The 13817-nt window shown below is 42.5% G+C and overlaps 1 protein-coding gene across 1 annotated transcript; it reads left to right on the plus strand.

Moving 5' to 3' along the window:
* Positions 1-4559: 4559 nt before the first annotated feature.
* On the plus strand, positions 4560-7891 carry LOC111748396 (ribonuclease K6-like). Its single transcript, XM_023540652.2, has 2 exons — positions 4560-4933; positions 5311-7891. Exon 2 carries the CDS (start codon positions 5316-5318, stop codon positions 5769-5771), a length of 456 nt encoding a protein of 151 aa, XP_023396420.1. The 5' UTR covers positions 4560-4933; positions 5311-5315; the 3' UTR covers positions 5772-7891.
* Positions 7892-13817: the final 5926 nt, after the last annotated feature.

Here is a 13817-nt window from a genome sequence, read left to right on the forward strand (position 1 = left end):
TTTTTTTTTTTAGGGCAGGTAGGGGGCGGGAAAATGTTAATCATTGAAATTCCTTGTGTTCTTCAGGTTCCTGCATTGCTGAATGACTCTAGCCTTGAAATAATTAGAAACAGGACCAAAATATTAACACTTTCATTTAGGTGGTGGCACATCTTTATAGAATTCTGCCCAGTGAATCTAGGTTGGGCCACCATATTCCAACGGTGGTTCCTCAGCTTTGAGATTTCTTAGAGCACCTGGGGATAAGCAGAAGTCGTCTATAAGCAACTAAACTCATAAGACATTGATGATAATCCAGTAATATTCCATCAATTATCGATTTACATGTAGGGAATACTGGTTGTTTTTCTCACTTGGCAAATATTGCTTCAAAATGTAGGTTTACACAAATACTTCATTTTGAAAACTTTTTAAAAGTTGTTTTTATTACAGGGTTAGCAGATGGTTCAAAACAGCATAGGAGGATGTACGTATTTCAAGGACAATCCATACAATAGCTTTGTGTTACCTCGACCTTCCCAATGTCCACTTGCACTTAGTCAGATACCTATTTCTTTCACGTGAGGAACCATCTTTCTTTCCCCTTTTGTGTGCAGTATTGGGGGGACTGCCACCAAGGTTCTCAGTCTGGTCTACTGAGCCAAGCGGTGGCCAAGAGACCCAAGAGAGGCTAACTAGACTCACTCCTGGGAATCTGAATCCCGAGCAGTGATGCAAGGATAAACAATAAAACAAGCAAACAAACCCAACAATAACAGTTCAAGCTGATTCATGCCCATGAGGTCCTGCTCTTCAGCTCAAGTGCCCAAGCTTCTTGACTTTCACCTATTTCGAGAAACTGATTATTCATCTCTATTTTTTCCTACAGCAATCTCTCCCACTTCCACTACCACTAAAAATTTTTCTCCTTAACTCAAACTAGCTTGTGTTGCTTGCAACCAACATGCCCTAATATATTTGCAGGATTTTTGATTGTCAGGATCAGCAGTGTGATCACGCCAAAAAAAGACACCATCCAATTTTTGAGATCTGCTCTCCACACTAGGTGCCTATCCTACATGAAACATCAAACTTCTTTAACCAGTTGCTGTCAAGTTGTCCCCAAATCATGGCAACCCCATGCATAATGGAATGAACCCTGCCTGGTCCTGTGCCATCCCCATAATTGGTTGCTCATCAGACAGTTGTGAGTCATAGGGTTTTCAATGAATAATTTTCAGAAGTAGATCACCAGGCCTTTCTTCCTACTCCATCTCGTGGAAGCTCCACTAAGCCTGCTCAGCATGACAATGCAATATTAGCCATAGACATACATGAAACCCTGATACATGTTACAACATGGATAAACCTTTAAAACATTATGCTGAGTGAAATAATTCAGTCAGAAAGGGGCAAATACTGTATGATCCCACTTCTATGAAATACCTAGAATAGACAAGTGTATAGAGACTCAGAGCTCTGGTGGCACAGTAGTTAAGAGCTATGGCTGCTAACCAGAAGGTGGGCAGTTTGAATCTACCAGCAGCTCCTTGAAAACCCTATGGGGCAGTTCTGCTCTATCCTCTAGGGTCACTATGAGTCGGAACTGACTCAACTGCGATGGATTTGGGGGTTTTTTGGTAAAGAGACTTAAGTTTATTAATGGTTTCCAGGGGTGAGCAGGAGGAAGGGGAAAGGAGGACTTATCGCTTAGGAGATACTGAGCTTCTGTTAGGGGTGATAAAAACATTTGGAAACAGATAATGGTAATGGTTGAAGAACATGGTAAGCATCATTGATGTCACTGAATTGTACACGTAAAGAATGTTGAAACGACAAATGTTTTGTTACGTATACATTTACTGCAATTTAAAAAAAAAAAAAAAAGGATGCATACCTCTACAGAGTCTGTTAATCCCCAGTGGTCTGCTAGACAACCCCCAGCACTCCAAATGAAAGAACACCTGGTAATTACTTTTCCCCATTTACAAGTCTTGGATAATTTTTCCATTCCGAAGATGGATATATACGTCAATTGGCATTACAAAGTTTATGAAGAAAATGTTCTGCATCCCACTTTGGTCATTAAAATCTGGGGTCTTAAAAGGTGGCGAGTGGCCATCTAAGAGGCATCAATTGGTCCCAACCCACTTGGAGCAAAGGAGAATGAAGAACACCAAAGACACAAGGAAAATCTTAGCCCAAGAGATAAAAGGGCCACATAAACCAGAGACTCCATCGGCCTGACACCAAGAGAACAATCTGGTGCCCAGCTACCACCAGTGACTGCCCCGACAGGGAACACAACAGAGAGTCCCTGAATGAGCAGGAAAAAAGTGTGGAGCAGAACTCAAATTTACATAAAAAGACCAGACTTAGTGGTCTGGCTGAGACTGTAAGAACCCTAGAAGATGGTGCTCTGTCAGCCCAGAACTAAAACCATTCCCGAAGCCCACTCTTCAGACAAAGATTAGACAGGATTATAATACATAAAATAATACTCGTAAAGAATGTGCTTCTTAGTTCAAGCAGATGCACGAGAACAAATGGGCAGCTCTGGTCCGGAGGCAGGATGAGAAGGCATGAAGGGAGAGGAACTGGTTGGGTGGACACAGGAATCCCAGAGTAGAAAGGGAGAGTAACCTGGAGATTGCAACTAGTGTCACATAACAGTATGTGTATAAATTTTTGTATGAGAAATTACCTTGAGCTATAAACTTTCACCTAAAGCACACGTACACACACACACACACACACACACACACACACAAGGATATCATATTCCTAAAGTGACCAGTGGGGCCCTTTGGAGTATCAGTGCTTCAGCTCTGCAGAAACTAAACCTCACAAAGAAACTTGTAGTTCATCACATAGTGCCAGCCTCTGAGTCAATGTTCTGGCCACTCACTGGCCAGCTGCTGGACACAGAGAAGATCAGCAGCCCTGAAAAGGTCGTTATGATAGGCAGTCATCAAACATATAACCCAGTGCCGTCATAGAAATGTCTAGGAAAAGGTGTAGATCAAAAAGTAGGACTTAGGCCTAATCCCTTAACAGGGTTTGGAGGGGAAGCAGTGTGTCTGAACAGATGCCCTATAAGACACACATCCCAGATGCCCTTAACTTGCTTCAGTGCTGTAGTGCTAGAACAAGGACCAAGTCAACCAACAGAGTCCATTCCCTACTCAGGAGATTCTAAGTTGGGGATAATTTCAGAGAGAGATGAGAGATAGGCTCCCTTGTTCATGCCCTCCTCCATCTGCCCTACTCCTAACTTAGGGAAGCAAAGCAGGAATCCACCTACCTGAATCAGGACAAAGTGGAGACTTTATCCCACGTATCAGGTAGAAGCCTAGTCTTGGAAACTAAGGCGTCTAGTGAGAGTCAGTGTCAGCCAAGAACAATGGTTCTCAACTATAGAATCACCTGTTGAGCTTATTAAACAGAGACATACAAATACCTCACTCCCCAAGATTCTGATTCAGTAGGTCTGGGAGGCATCCTGACATTTTCAAAGTTCCATAGGCAATTTCTGATGTGAGGCCAGGGTTGAGGATCCCAGCCTAGGTGCATGGTAAACTTGATAATGTTTTTTTGTTGTAGTGGACTGGAGGTAGTATCAAGCTGTGGAACTGCAGAGAGGAGGCACTGACCTACTACATCTGGCCAGGCTAAGAACCATCAGCTTTTATCCTGTATATAATTGGAGCCATTAAAACTATTTGGGAAAGATGTCCTAGTTCCCAAGACAATGCTTCTACCTGATACCTTGGATAAAGTCTCCACTTTGTCCCATGTTCGTATTTATGATCAGGGAAGACTAGTCTTGAAGTAATATGTAAAATGGATTGGAAGCAAAAAGGCTGGAGTTAGGGAGCCCACATAGGAGACTTTTACGTGAGCTCTCATGAGGTACCTCCAGTAATAATAAAAAAAAAAATGGTTGTCGTCGAGTTGATTCCAACTCATAGCGACTCTATAGGACAGAATAAAACTACCCCATAGGGTTTCCATAGAGTGGGTGGTGGATTAGAACTGCTGATCTTTTTGTTAGCAGCCAAGCACCTAACCACTGACCTACCAGGGCCCCCTCATGAGGTGATGAGTTTCTAAATACAAGGATAAGCAGTACTAATGGAAAGTTAGGAATAGGTTCAAGAGTCACATACCTTAAATTTGCTCTTCTTCTTCATGTTTCTGGGTCTTTTCACTTATAGTCTCTTCTTTTTTGAGTGTACTTATGACCCTCTTCACCTAGCTAGCTTCTGATTCCTCAAAACTCAGTTCACATGTTGTGTGCCCCCTGATAAGCATTCCCCTCTACCTCCTCACCTGGGATTTCCTCTATCATGACTCTACCTTCTATCTATATTTATTCGTGTACATTGTAATTGTCTACTTACCTGTCTCATTAGATCTTGAATGCCTAAATCTGAGTAGGCCAGTACCAGATCCAATAAATGTATGCATAAATGAATAACTCATTCGAGTCTGTTGTTGAACTCCCAACATTGCCAAAGAGGTGGCAGTTATTACATAAGAGTTACATGGTATATTTTCTCCTAAGGAACTGAAATCATAGAGCTTTAACAAACTGAAGCCTCATATTATGAAGAGTGCACTCAACTGACATCAGGAAATCATTTTTTCCTCAAAATTGTGATTTTTGGGTCCACGGTTTCTTAAAATGGGCTTATTCTTCTGATGTTACAGTAATGTTGATACCACTTAAGAAAGCAGTATTGAAACTCTGAAAGCCTTATCTATGCTCTTTTGCACAAGAAGTTCCTCTGCCAAGCCCTGGGTTTCTCTTTCCGAAAGCTTAAAAGCCTTCTTCCTCTGCGCCATGTGGGCAGCTCTGACAGGTCGCAGAGAAGAAAGACACACAAAGTCCTCTGAGCCTGAGACTAAGGACTGCCTCCATCCTCAGTAGAAGCCCCCACACCAAGACCTGGTGAGTGGAGAAGGCTCCAAGTTGGGGGGAGAGAGGCAAGGTGGGCACTCAAGGTCAAATAGATGAAACGTGAACACCTCAGAAGGTGAAGAGGGAAGGGACCAGGGTTTTGGCACAGGGGCCACTGAATATGTGAATACAGGACAAAGAGAAAAAGGGAGCCTGCCAATGAGAGAAAGTGTCTGTTTATGCCCTATTCCTCCTCACTGGGCTTCAGGTTCTTCACAGGATTGTGAGACTCAAGTGAGAAAGAAGATGGCTTAAAAAAAAAAATACCCATAAAATCTTAAAGGCACGCCAAAATCTGAGTGGTTACAATTAATCGTTTTGCTCTTATTCCTTCTACTATAAATATCATCTTCCTTCTCTCTACACAGAAAAGATGGCGCTAGATCTTCTGGGACACTTTCCTCACCTCCTATTGCTGCTGGGATTATGGGGGCCAATGCATCCGCTTTTTGCTGTGCCTCCGAATTTGACCAGGGCTCAATGGTTTCAAATCCAGCATTTACGGCCAAGTCCTCTACCATGCAATCAGGCAATGAGAGGTGTCAACAATTATACCCACCATTGTAAGGATCTAAATACCTTTCTGCATGATTCCTTCCACAATGTGGCTGCTGTCTGTAACTTGGCAAACATCACTTGCAGGAATAGATCCACCAACTGCCACCGGAGCCCAAACCGTGTTAACATGACCGTGTGCAACCTCACTGCAGGAAGGTATCCTAATTGCAACTACAACAGGGCTGCAGCATACAAGTTTTTCATTGTTGCCTGTAATACCCCTCAGGCAGGAGGTCCTCCCGTTCCTGTGCACTTAGATGGGGTCATTTAACTTTTCTTTATCACTTTCCTCTCTCTTGGCACAGGTTCTCTTACAATCTCTTCTGCTTTTTGTTTTCTTCTCTCGCTTTCCCTTTTTCCCACAGAAGAAGAAGAAAGGTAATGGAAGAATTAGAGTGCCTAGGATACTAGACCAACGTTGGGACCAAGAGAAATAATGTCTTTCTGTTTTGGGTCTCTGTCTGTTTTAAAGGAAGGTAATAGGAAAGAGGGCAAAGAAGGGTCCAGTCCTCCAGATTTTTAACTTTGGGACTTTGCAAGCTTTGTTACACTGTATTTACAGCAATAAAACCTCTTTCTGCTGCATTCTGTTGAGTGACAGTGTGTCTGAAATCTTTTCTTGCTGCTATTTTCTTATCTAGGGTTGCATTTGCCAATATTCAAAGAGGAACTATTTTGGTCCTAGGTCCTTAGACAAACTTTGAATTTATTAGCTCCCTGGGGTCTCTACCACTTCCTCGCCCCTGCCTCTTCTGGGACTTTGGAGCAAGAAAGTCCTCCGTTCCCTCATCTCTGCTCACAGATTTACACATTTCCCTTGAAACCACTGTCTTTGTATGGAGGTGTCACTGATCCCTCATAGGGATCTGATGAAAATTTTCACACAGATTCTACCACTGGCAACCAAGGGATCCCAGATCTTTTCTGTTTCTTTCTATATTTAATCAGGTATTATTTTAAATAGAAGGCATAAGTAGCACCAAGGGAACCCTGGTGGTGCAACGATTCAACACTCAGGAATAACCGAAAGGTTGGTGGTTCAAACTCACCCAGAGGATCTCAATACTATTCAGCGTTAAACTGTCTTGAGTTTACATTTTATAGTGTCAAAGTCTTGAAGTAAAGTCTGTGGGGGAGTGAAGGGAGAGGGGTCTGTGATAGCTTTTGGTTTGAACCAGTGTAGGAAAGTAGCAGAAGCCTCAGGGAAGGGGATCTTCAGATAACATGCATTGGCCTCCAGAATAGATTTATGTAGCATTTATGTAGTACCTGGAAATTTCCAGAAACTCTTGGAGAAGGCAACCTAATAAATGACTGTACTTCTGTTAGTCAGTTGCCCAAACGACTGTATTTGGACACTCAAGGGGCCTTATGGGCTGAAGAAATCTGCTGAATCTGGGCTATAGAAATTTTTGAACAGTCAGAAACAGCAAGAAATATGAAATATTACTTAAAATTAGCTACATACATTCTGAGGTGTGTGCATTCTATCTCATTTGTTTGTTATGACCTTAAGAATTGTAAGTATTTTGTCAAAATAGAAGGTTAAAAAGAAAAATGCAAATATTAGTGCCATCTTTTGGCAAGGATTGCAGCAACAATATCTAATCCTTCTCCACCTTCCCACACCAACGCCCCCCAAACAATTTGAGTCATTTTTTGCCTCTGATCAGGGAGGAAGCAAGGATGGGCATAACTTTTGGACCACCCTTTATGCCCAAATCCTTAGAAGTGGAATAGACTGAGGTGGGAACTCCCCCAGCTTTCTTTTGCTGTTCTGCATGCAATTATCTATTGTGGAAAAAGCCAAGATGATCCACTAAGTCCTAAGTTCTTTAGATATATCCCTAAAAAAAAAATCCCTAGATCAGCTTAAATCATCTGGCATCATTATAGATGATTCAAAAGTAGTCAAAGCTTAGAAATGGATTCAGAAAATGTTCCAGGGGTGCTCAACTGTAGCCTCATAGTAGATTTACATGGGAATGGCAAAGTGAAATTTTACTGGAGGCCTAGGATCCTGGAGAGCAACAATTGTTTGAGCCTCCCCCACTCTCCACAACCCTTTTGGTGCAGAGAATGGTTTACAATAACCAACTGACCTAGAAAGATTTAAGATCTCTTTTGTATAACAAAACTTTAGAGTAAGCTTTTCCTTTGTTATCTTCCCAACCTTCCTCTCTCCCTCAATCTTCACCATCCAGGGCTTGATCCCTATCCCCACCCACTCCTTGCCCTGAGTCTCCCATGATTCACACAGTCTTATCATAAGAAAAGAAAGCATTCCAAACAAAATGGTCCTAATTATAATCTTAGTAAATCACTGACTCATTCCAGTAACTGATCTCCCTTAACGTTCTTTTCAAAACGTCCAAGTTCTTTTTCCCAGTGTGACCCAAAGCTGGTCCTGCTCTGTGTGACTCCCCCATCAACAAAGACACAGACTGTGAGGAGGAAGAGCATCAAAAGTGCATAGGCAAGGAGCAAGGCGGTGCATACCTCAGATCAAGCTCCAGGAGCAAAAGGAGGCAGAACCTGTTGTACCTTCTCTCACAAGGAAGTACATACAAACGTGGACACATAGGTTACCACAGTGTGCACACCATAAGACAATTGCATTTTTTTCTTTGGCATTTAGGCTAGTAACCTGGGACTGGTTTGAACCATACCCAGCACTTTGAGGACAATGGACAGGAAGGGGCAAATTCTGCTTGGCCTGAACAGCTCCCAGCTGAGCCACACCCACTGCCATCACCTAAGGTTTTGTTTGCTGATAGACAGGAGGAGCAGGGGAGCAGCTCCTGGCTGCCTTGGCTGTCACCAGCAGAGTAGGAGTTGGTTTTTCTCCCCACATCATACTGTAGTGCTACTTCTCTCCCTTTCCTTAGTTCTTTTCTCCCTGTACAATAATCCTTTTGAATAAAGTCGTCCTTGACTGTTTTAACATTGGCGGTGCAATTTTTCTTTGACAGGAGTTTTGAGAAAACGCCAGTGCTTCAATGCCGTCTGTTATAGATTGAACTGTGGTTAATTTGATGTTATAAAAAGAGCAGATTAGACACAGAAATTCATACACACAGAGGCGGGGAGAGACAGAAGCCATGTAAGGATTGTCTGTAAGTCACAGAACCAGAGAAGACCCAAGACCACCTACAAGGAAGGAATCAACACAGCTCAGACTCTGATTTGAACTTTTAGGCTCCACAGCTGTGAGAAAAGATATTTTTCTTTAAAGCCATCTACCTGTGGTATTTGTGTTATATCAACACAAGCAAACTAAGACATATAAGGCAACTGGCATTCCTGGGGAGCTTTTATTACTGGAATAAGGATCTTGACTCTCACTGGTGAAGAGTGAGCAGGTAAGGCAAGCGGAATTTTCCACACCAGCAAAGCTTTATTGAAGAGGCTTGTAAGGGGAGAGGAGGAGGGCCTAAAGCAAAGCTTACCCCCAGCTCACAGAACAAAAGACTAGTCTGGGCTTTGAAAAGTTCTTGGTGGGAAAAGATTCATGTTAATTCACAGACACGTTGTTGTTGTTGTTGTTAGGTACCCTCCAGTAGGTTCTGACTCACAGCGACCCTATGCACAACAGAACGAAACACTGCCGGGTCCTGAGCCATCCTTACACTCCTTGTTATGCTTGAGCTCATTGTTGCAGCCACTGTGTCAATCCACCTTGTTGAGGGTCTTCCTCTTTTCCGCTGACCCTGTACTCTACCAAGCATGATGTCCTTCTCCAGGGACTGATGCCTCCTGACAACATGTCCAAAGTATGTAGGACGCAGTCTCGCCATCATTGCCTCTAAGGAGCATTCTGGCCACACTTCCTCCGAGACAGATTTGTTCATTCTTTTGGCAGTCCATGGTATATTCAATATTCTTCACCAACACCACAATTCAAAGGCATCAACTCTTCTTCGGTCTTCCTTATTCATTGTCCAGCTTTCACATGCATATGATGCAATCGAAAATACCATGACTTGGGTCAGGCACACCTTAGTCTTCAGGGTGACATCTTTGCTCTTCAACACTTTGAAGAGGTCTTTTGCAGCAGATTTACCCAATGCAATGCACCTTTGATTTCTTGACTGCTGATTCCACAGCTGTTGATTGTGGATCCAAGTAAAATGAAATCCTTGACAACTTCCATCTTTTCTCTGTTTGTTATGATGTTGCTCATTGGTCCTGTTGTGAGGATTTTTGTTTTCTTTATGTTGAGGGGCAGTCCATACTGAAGACTGTGGTCTCTGATCTTCATTAGTAAGTGCTTCAAGTCCTCTTCACTTTCAGCAAGCAAGGTTGTGTCATCTGCATAATGCAGGCTGTTAATGAGTCTTCCTCCAATCCTGATGCCCCGTTCTTCTTCATATAGTCCAGCTTCTCGTATTATTTGTTCAGCATAGAGACTAAATAGGTATGGTGAAATAATACAACCCTGATGCACACCTTTCCTAACTTTAAACCAATCAGCATCCCCTTGTTCTGTTCAAACAACTGCCTCTTGATCTATGTAAAGGTTCCTCATGAGCACAATTAAGTGTTCTGGAATTCCCATTCTTTGCAATGTTATCCGTAGTTTGTTATGATCCACACAGTCGAACGCCTTTGCATAGTCAATAAAACACAGGTAAACATCCTTCTGGTATTCTCTGTTTTCAGCCAGGATTCATCTGACATGAGCAATGATATCCCTGATTCCACGTCCTCTTCTGAAATTGGTCTGAATTTCTGGCAGTTCCCTGTTGATATACTGTTGCAGCAGATTTTGAATGATCTTCACAAAATTTTCCTTGCATGTGATATTAATGATATTGTTCTGTAATTTCCACATTCAGTTGGATCACTTTTCTTGGAAATAGGTATAAATATGGATCTCTTCCAGTCAATTGGCCAGGAAGGTGTCTTCCATATTTCTCGGCATAGATGAGTGAGCACCTTCAGTGCTGTGTCTGTTTGTTGAAACATCTCCGTTGATATTCCATCAATTCCTGGAGCCTTGTTTTTCACCAATGCCTTCAGAGCAGCTTGGACTTCTTCCTTTGGTACTATCGGTTCCTGATCATATGCCACCTCTTGAAATGGTTGAATATCAACTCATTCTTTTGGTATAATGACTCTGTGTATTCCTTCCATCTTCTTTTGATGCTTCCTGCAGCGTTAAATACTTTCCCTGTGGAATTCTTCACTATTGCAATTCTAGGCTTGAATTTTTTCTTCAGTTCTTTCAGCTTGAGAAATGCCAAGCGTGTTCTTCCCTTTTGGTTTTCCATCTCCAGCTCTTTGCACATATTATTATAATACTTTACTTTGTCTTCTCGAGATGCCCTTTGAAATCTTCAGTTCTTTTACTTCATCAATTCTTCCTATTGCTTTAGCTGCTCGACGTTCGTGAGCAAGTTTCAGAATCTCTTCTGACATCCATCTTGGTCTTTTCTTTCTTTCCTGTCTATTCAGTGACCTCTTGCTTTCTTCATGGATGATGTCTTTGATGTCATTCCACAACTCTTCTGGTCTTCGGTCACTAGTGTTCAATGTGACAAATCTGTTCTTGAGATGGTCTCTAAATTCATGTGGGATATACTCAAGGTCATATTTTGGCTCTTGTGGACTTGCTCTGATTTACTTCAGTTTCAGCTTGAACTTGAATATGAGCAATTGATGGTCTGTCCCACAGTCATCTCCTGGCCTTATTCTGACTGATGATATTGAGCTTTTCCATCGTCTCTTTCCACAGATGTAGTCCATTTGATTTCTGTGTGTTCCACCTGGTGAGGTCCATGTGTATAGTCGCCGTTTACGTTGGTGAAAGAAGGTGTTTGCAACGAAGAAGTCGTTGCTCTTGCAAAATTCTATCATTCGATCTCGGTATTGTTTTATCACCAAGGTCATATTTTCCAGGCATCTGTCAGTTTGTGGTGCTGTGTGGGCTTGTTTGTTGCTGTGATGCTGGAAGCTATGCCACCGGTATTCAGACACCAGCAGGGTCACCTATGGAGGACAGGTTTCAGCTGAGCTTCCAGTCTAAGACAGATTAGGAAGAAGGACTCAGCATTCTACCTCTGAAAAGCATTAGCCAGTGAAAACCTTATGAATAGTAGCGTGACATTGTCTCATATAGTGCTCGAAGATGAGCCCCCCAGTATGGAAGGCACTCAAAGGATGACTGGGGAAGAGCTGCCTCCTCAAAGTAGAGTTGACCGTAATAATGTGGATGGAGTAAAGCTTTCGGGACCTTCATTTGCTGATGTGGCACAACTCAAAATGACAAGAAACAGCTGCAAACATCCATTAATAATCGGAACCTGGAATGTACGAAGTACGAATCGAGGGAAATTGATTATTGTCAAAAATGAAATAGAACACATAAACATCAATATCCTAGGCATCAATGGGCTGAAAGGGACTGATATTGGCCATTTTGAATTGGACAATCATAGAGTCTACTATGCTGGGTATGACAACTCGAAGAGGAATAGTGTTGCAATCATCATCAAAAAGAAGGTTCGAAGACCTATCCTGAAGTACAATGCTGTCAGTGATAGGATAATATCCATACGCTTTCGGGGAAGACCAGTTAATATGACTATTATTCAAATTTACGCACCAACCACTAGGGCCAAAGATGAAGAAATAGAAGATTTTTATCAGCTGCTGCAGTCTGAAATTGGTCGAACATGCAGTCAAGATGCATTGATAATTACTGGTGATTGGAATGCGAAAGTTGGAAAAAAGAAGAATCAGTAGTTGGAAAATCACAGACATAGGTGGACATATATCAACTACGGTGCCCATGCAGCAGCTTTCCAAGATGAATCGTGTCCCCGGAGGCATCTGGGATTTGTAGCAGGACTTATTCTGGGGTGTTGTACCTTCCCAGTCTCCTGGCTACTGCTGCAGCCCCTCACTGCCCCGTAGAAGGTCACACAGCGGTCAGAGGTCACAGGTCACAGGTGGATGTTCTGCACATGTCCCTACAGCTGCTTCTGAAAGACAGCTTTGAAGAAGCTTGTGGGCTATTTTCTGACACCCTGCCCCATTGTTCTGGGGAATGGCTTTGTTCCTGTGCCCGGGCCCATCTCCTGTACTTTGTTTGCAGATGTGGGGGGCCCTCTGTTCCCTGTCTTACTTTAGATATCATAGGGTCATTTCAGTTCCCTGGGACTGGGTCCATTTTTCAGGAGGGTTGGCCCTGGTTGGAGATGTCATAGTTCCCAGAGAAAATAGGCTCAGTAGCAATTTAATACCTTTTCTCTACCCTCACAGTGTGGAAACAGAATTTGGGTATGACATGGAACTCTCAAGAAACAGAAGAAAGTTTATGTTCAGATAAGAGGATGTAGGGTGTGATGGGTAACGTTGTACGCCAACTTGGCTGGGCCATGAATCTCAGTGGTTTGGCAGTTCTGATATAGTTTGTTATTCTTGTAATGACGTAATCACTTCCATGATGATACCTGGTATAATGTGATCACCTTTGTGATGGGATGTGCTGTGAGTAGGCAATCAGTTGAAAGGGAGTTTCCTTGGAGTGTGGCCTGCATCCAATTTAGGTGGGTTTTCTGGGAAGGCTCACGCGCTTTTGCTCACTCTGGATCCTGCAGCTGACTCCTGTTCTTATGACCTCTGGTTCTTGGAACTTGAGCTAGCAACTTACCTGCTGATTTTGGGATTTGTTAGCCTTTGATGCCTAAAAGTCAGAGGCCTGTTGTCTGACCTGCAGATCTTGCCCCTGCAGCTACGTGAATCAGGAGAAGCTTCTGGCCCGACCCACAGACTTGGGACTTTCTAGCCCCTACAAGCTCCTGAGCCGTTTCCTTAATATAAATCTCTCTTCCTCTCTCTGTCCCTATGTATATATACATATATATAGACACTTCACTGGTTTTTCTTTTCTAGAGAAGCCAGACTAAGACATAGGGCCGGTAGAACATTATATTACTCTTACAGCTTTACTTATTGTCTTAGATTTATATTTGCTTAGTTCCTTCTGAAGAAAAAAATTATACAATCTGAAAACAATTCTATTGACTCTTTTAATACTGTGAATAATTTTTTTATTTAGCAATCATCTTTTTGTCAAGTTCTTTTTCAAAATCCAGCAGCCTACCTAAGCAGTGTTAATTAAAATTGGGGAAGTTCTTGTTTTTTCACATTTGAGGTAAGGTTACAAAGGAAACCCCCAGTGTGGGGATGGCAGTTGCGGGGCCAAAAAGCCTTCACTGGGAAGAAGAAGTAGGAGAATCTAAGGTTTAATTCAGGGAATAGATATTAATCAAATAATCACCTGATTTGATGTATAATGACAAACTAGTTT

This window comes from Loxodonta africana, chromosome 10 (assembly GCF_030014295.1).
Source record: "Loxodonta africana isolate mLoxAfr1 chromosome 10, mLoxAfr1.hap2, whole genome shotgun sequence".
Classification (NCBI taxonomy): Eukaryota; Metazoa; Chordata; class Mammalia; order Proboscidea; family Elephantidae; genus Loxodonta; species Loxodonta africana.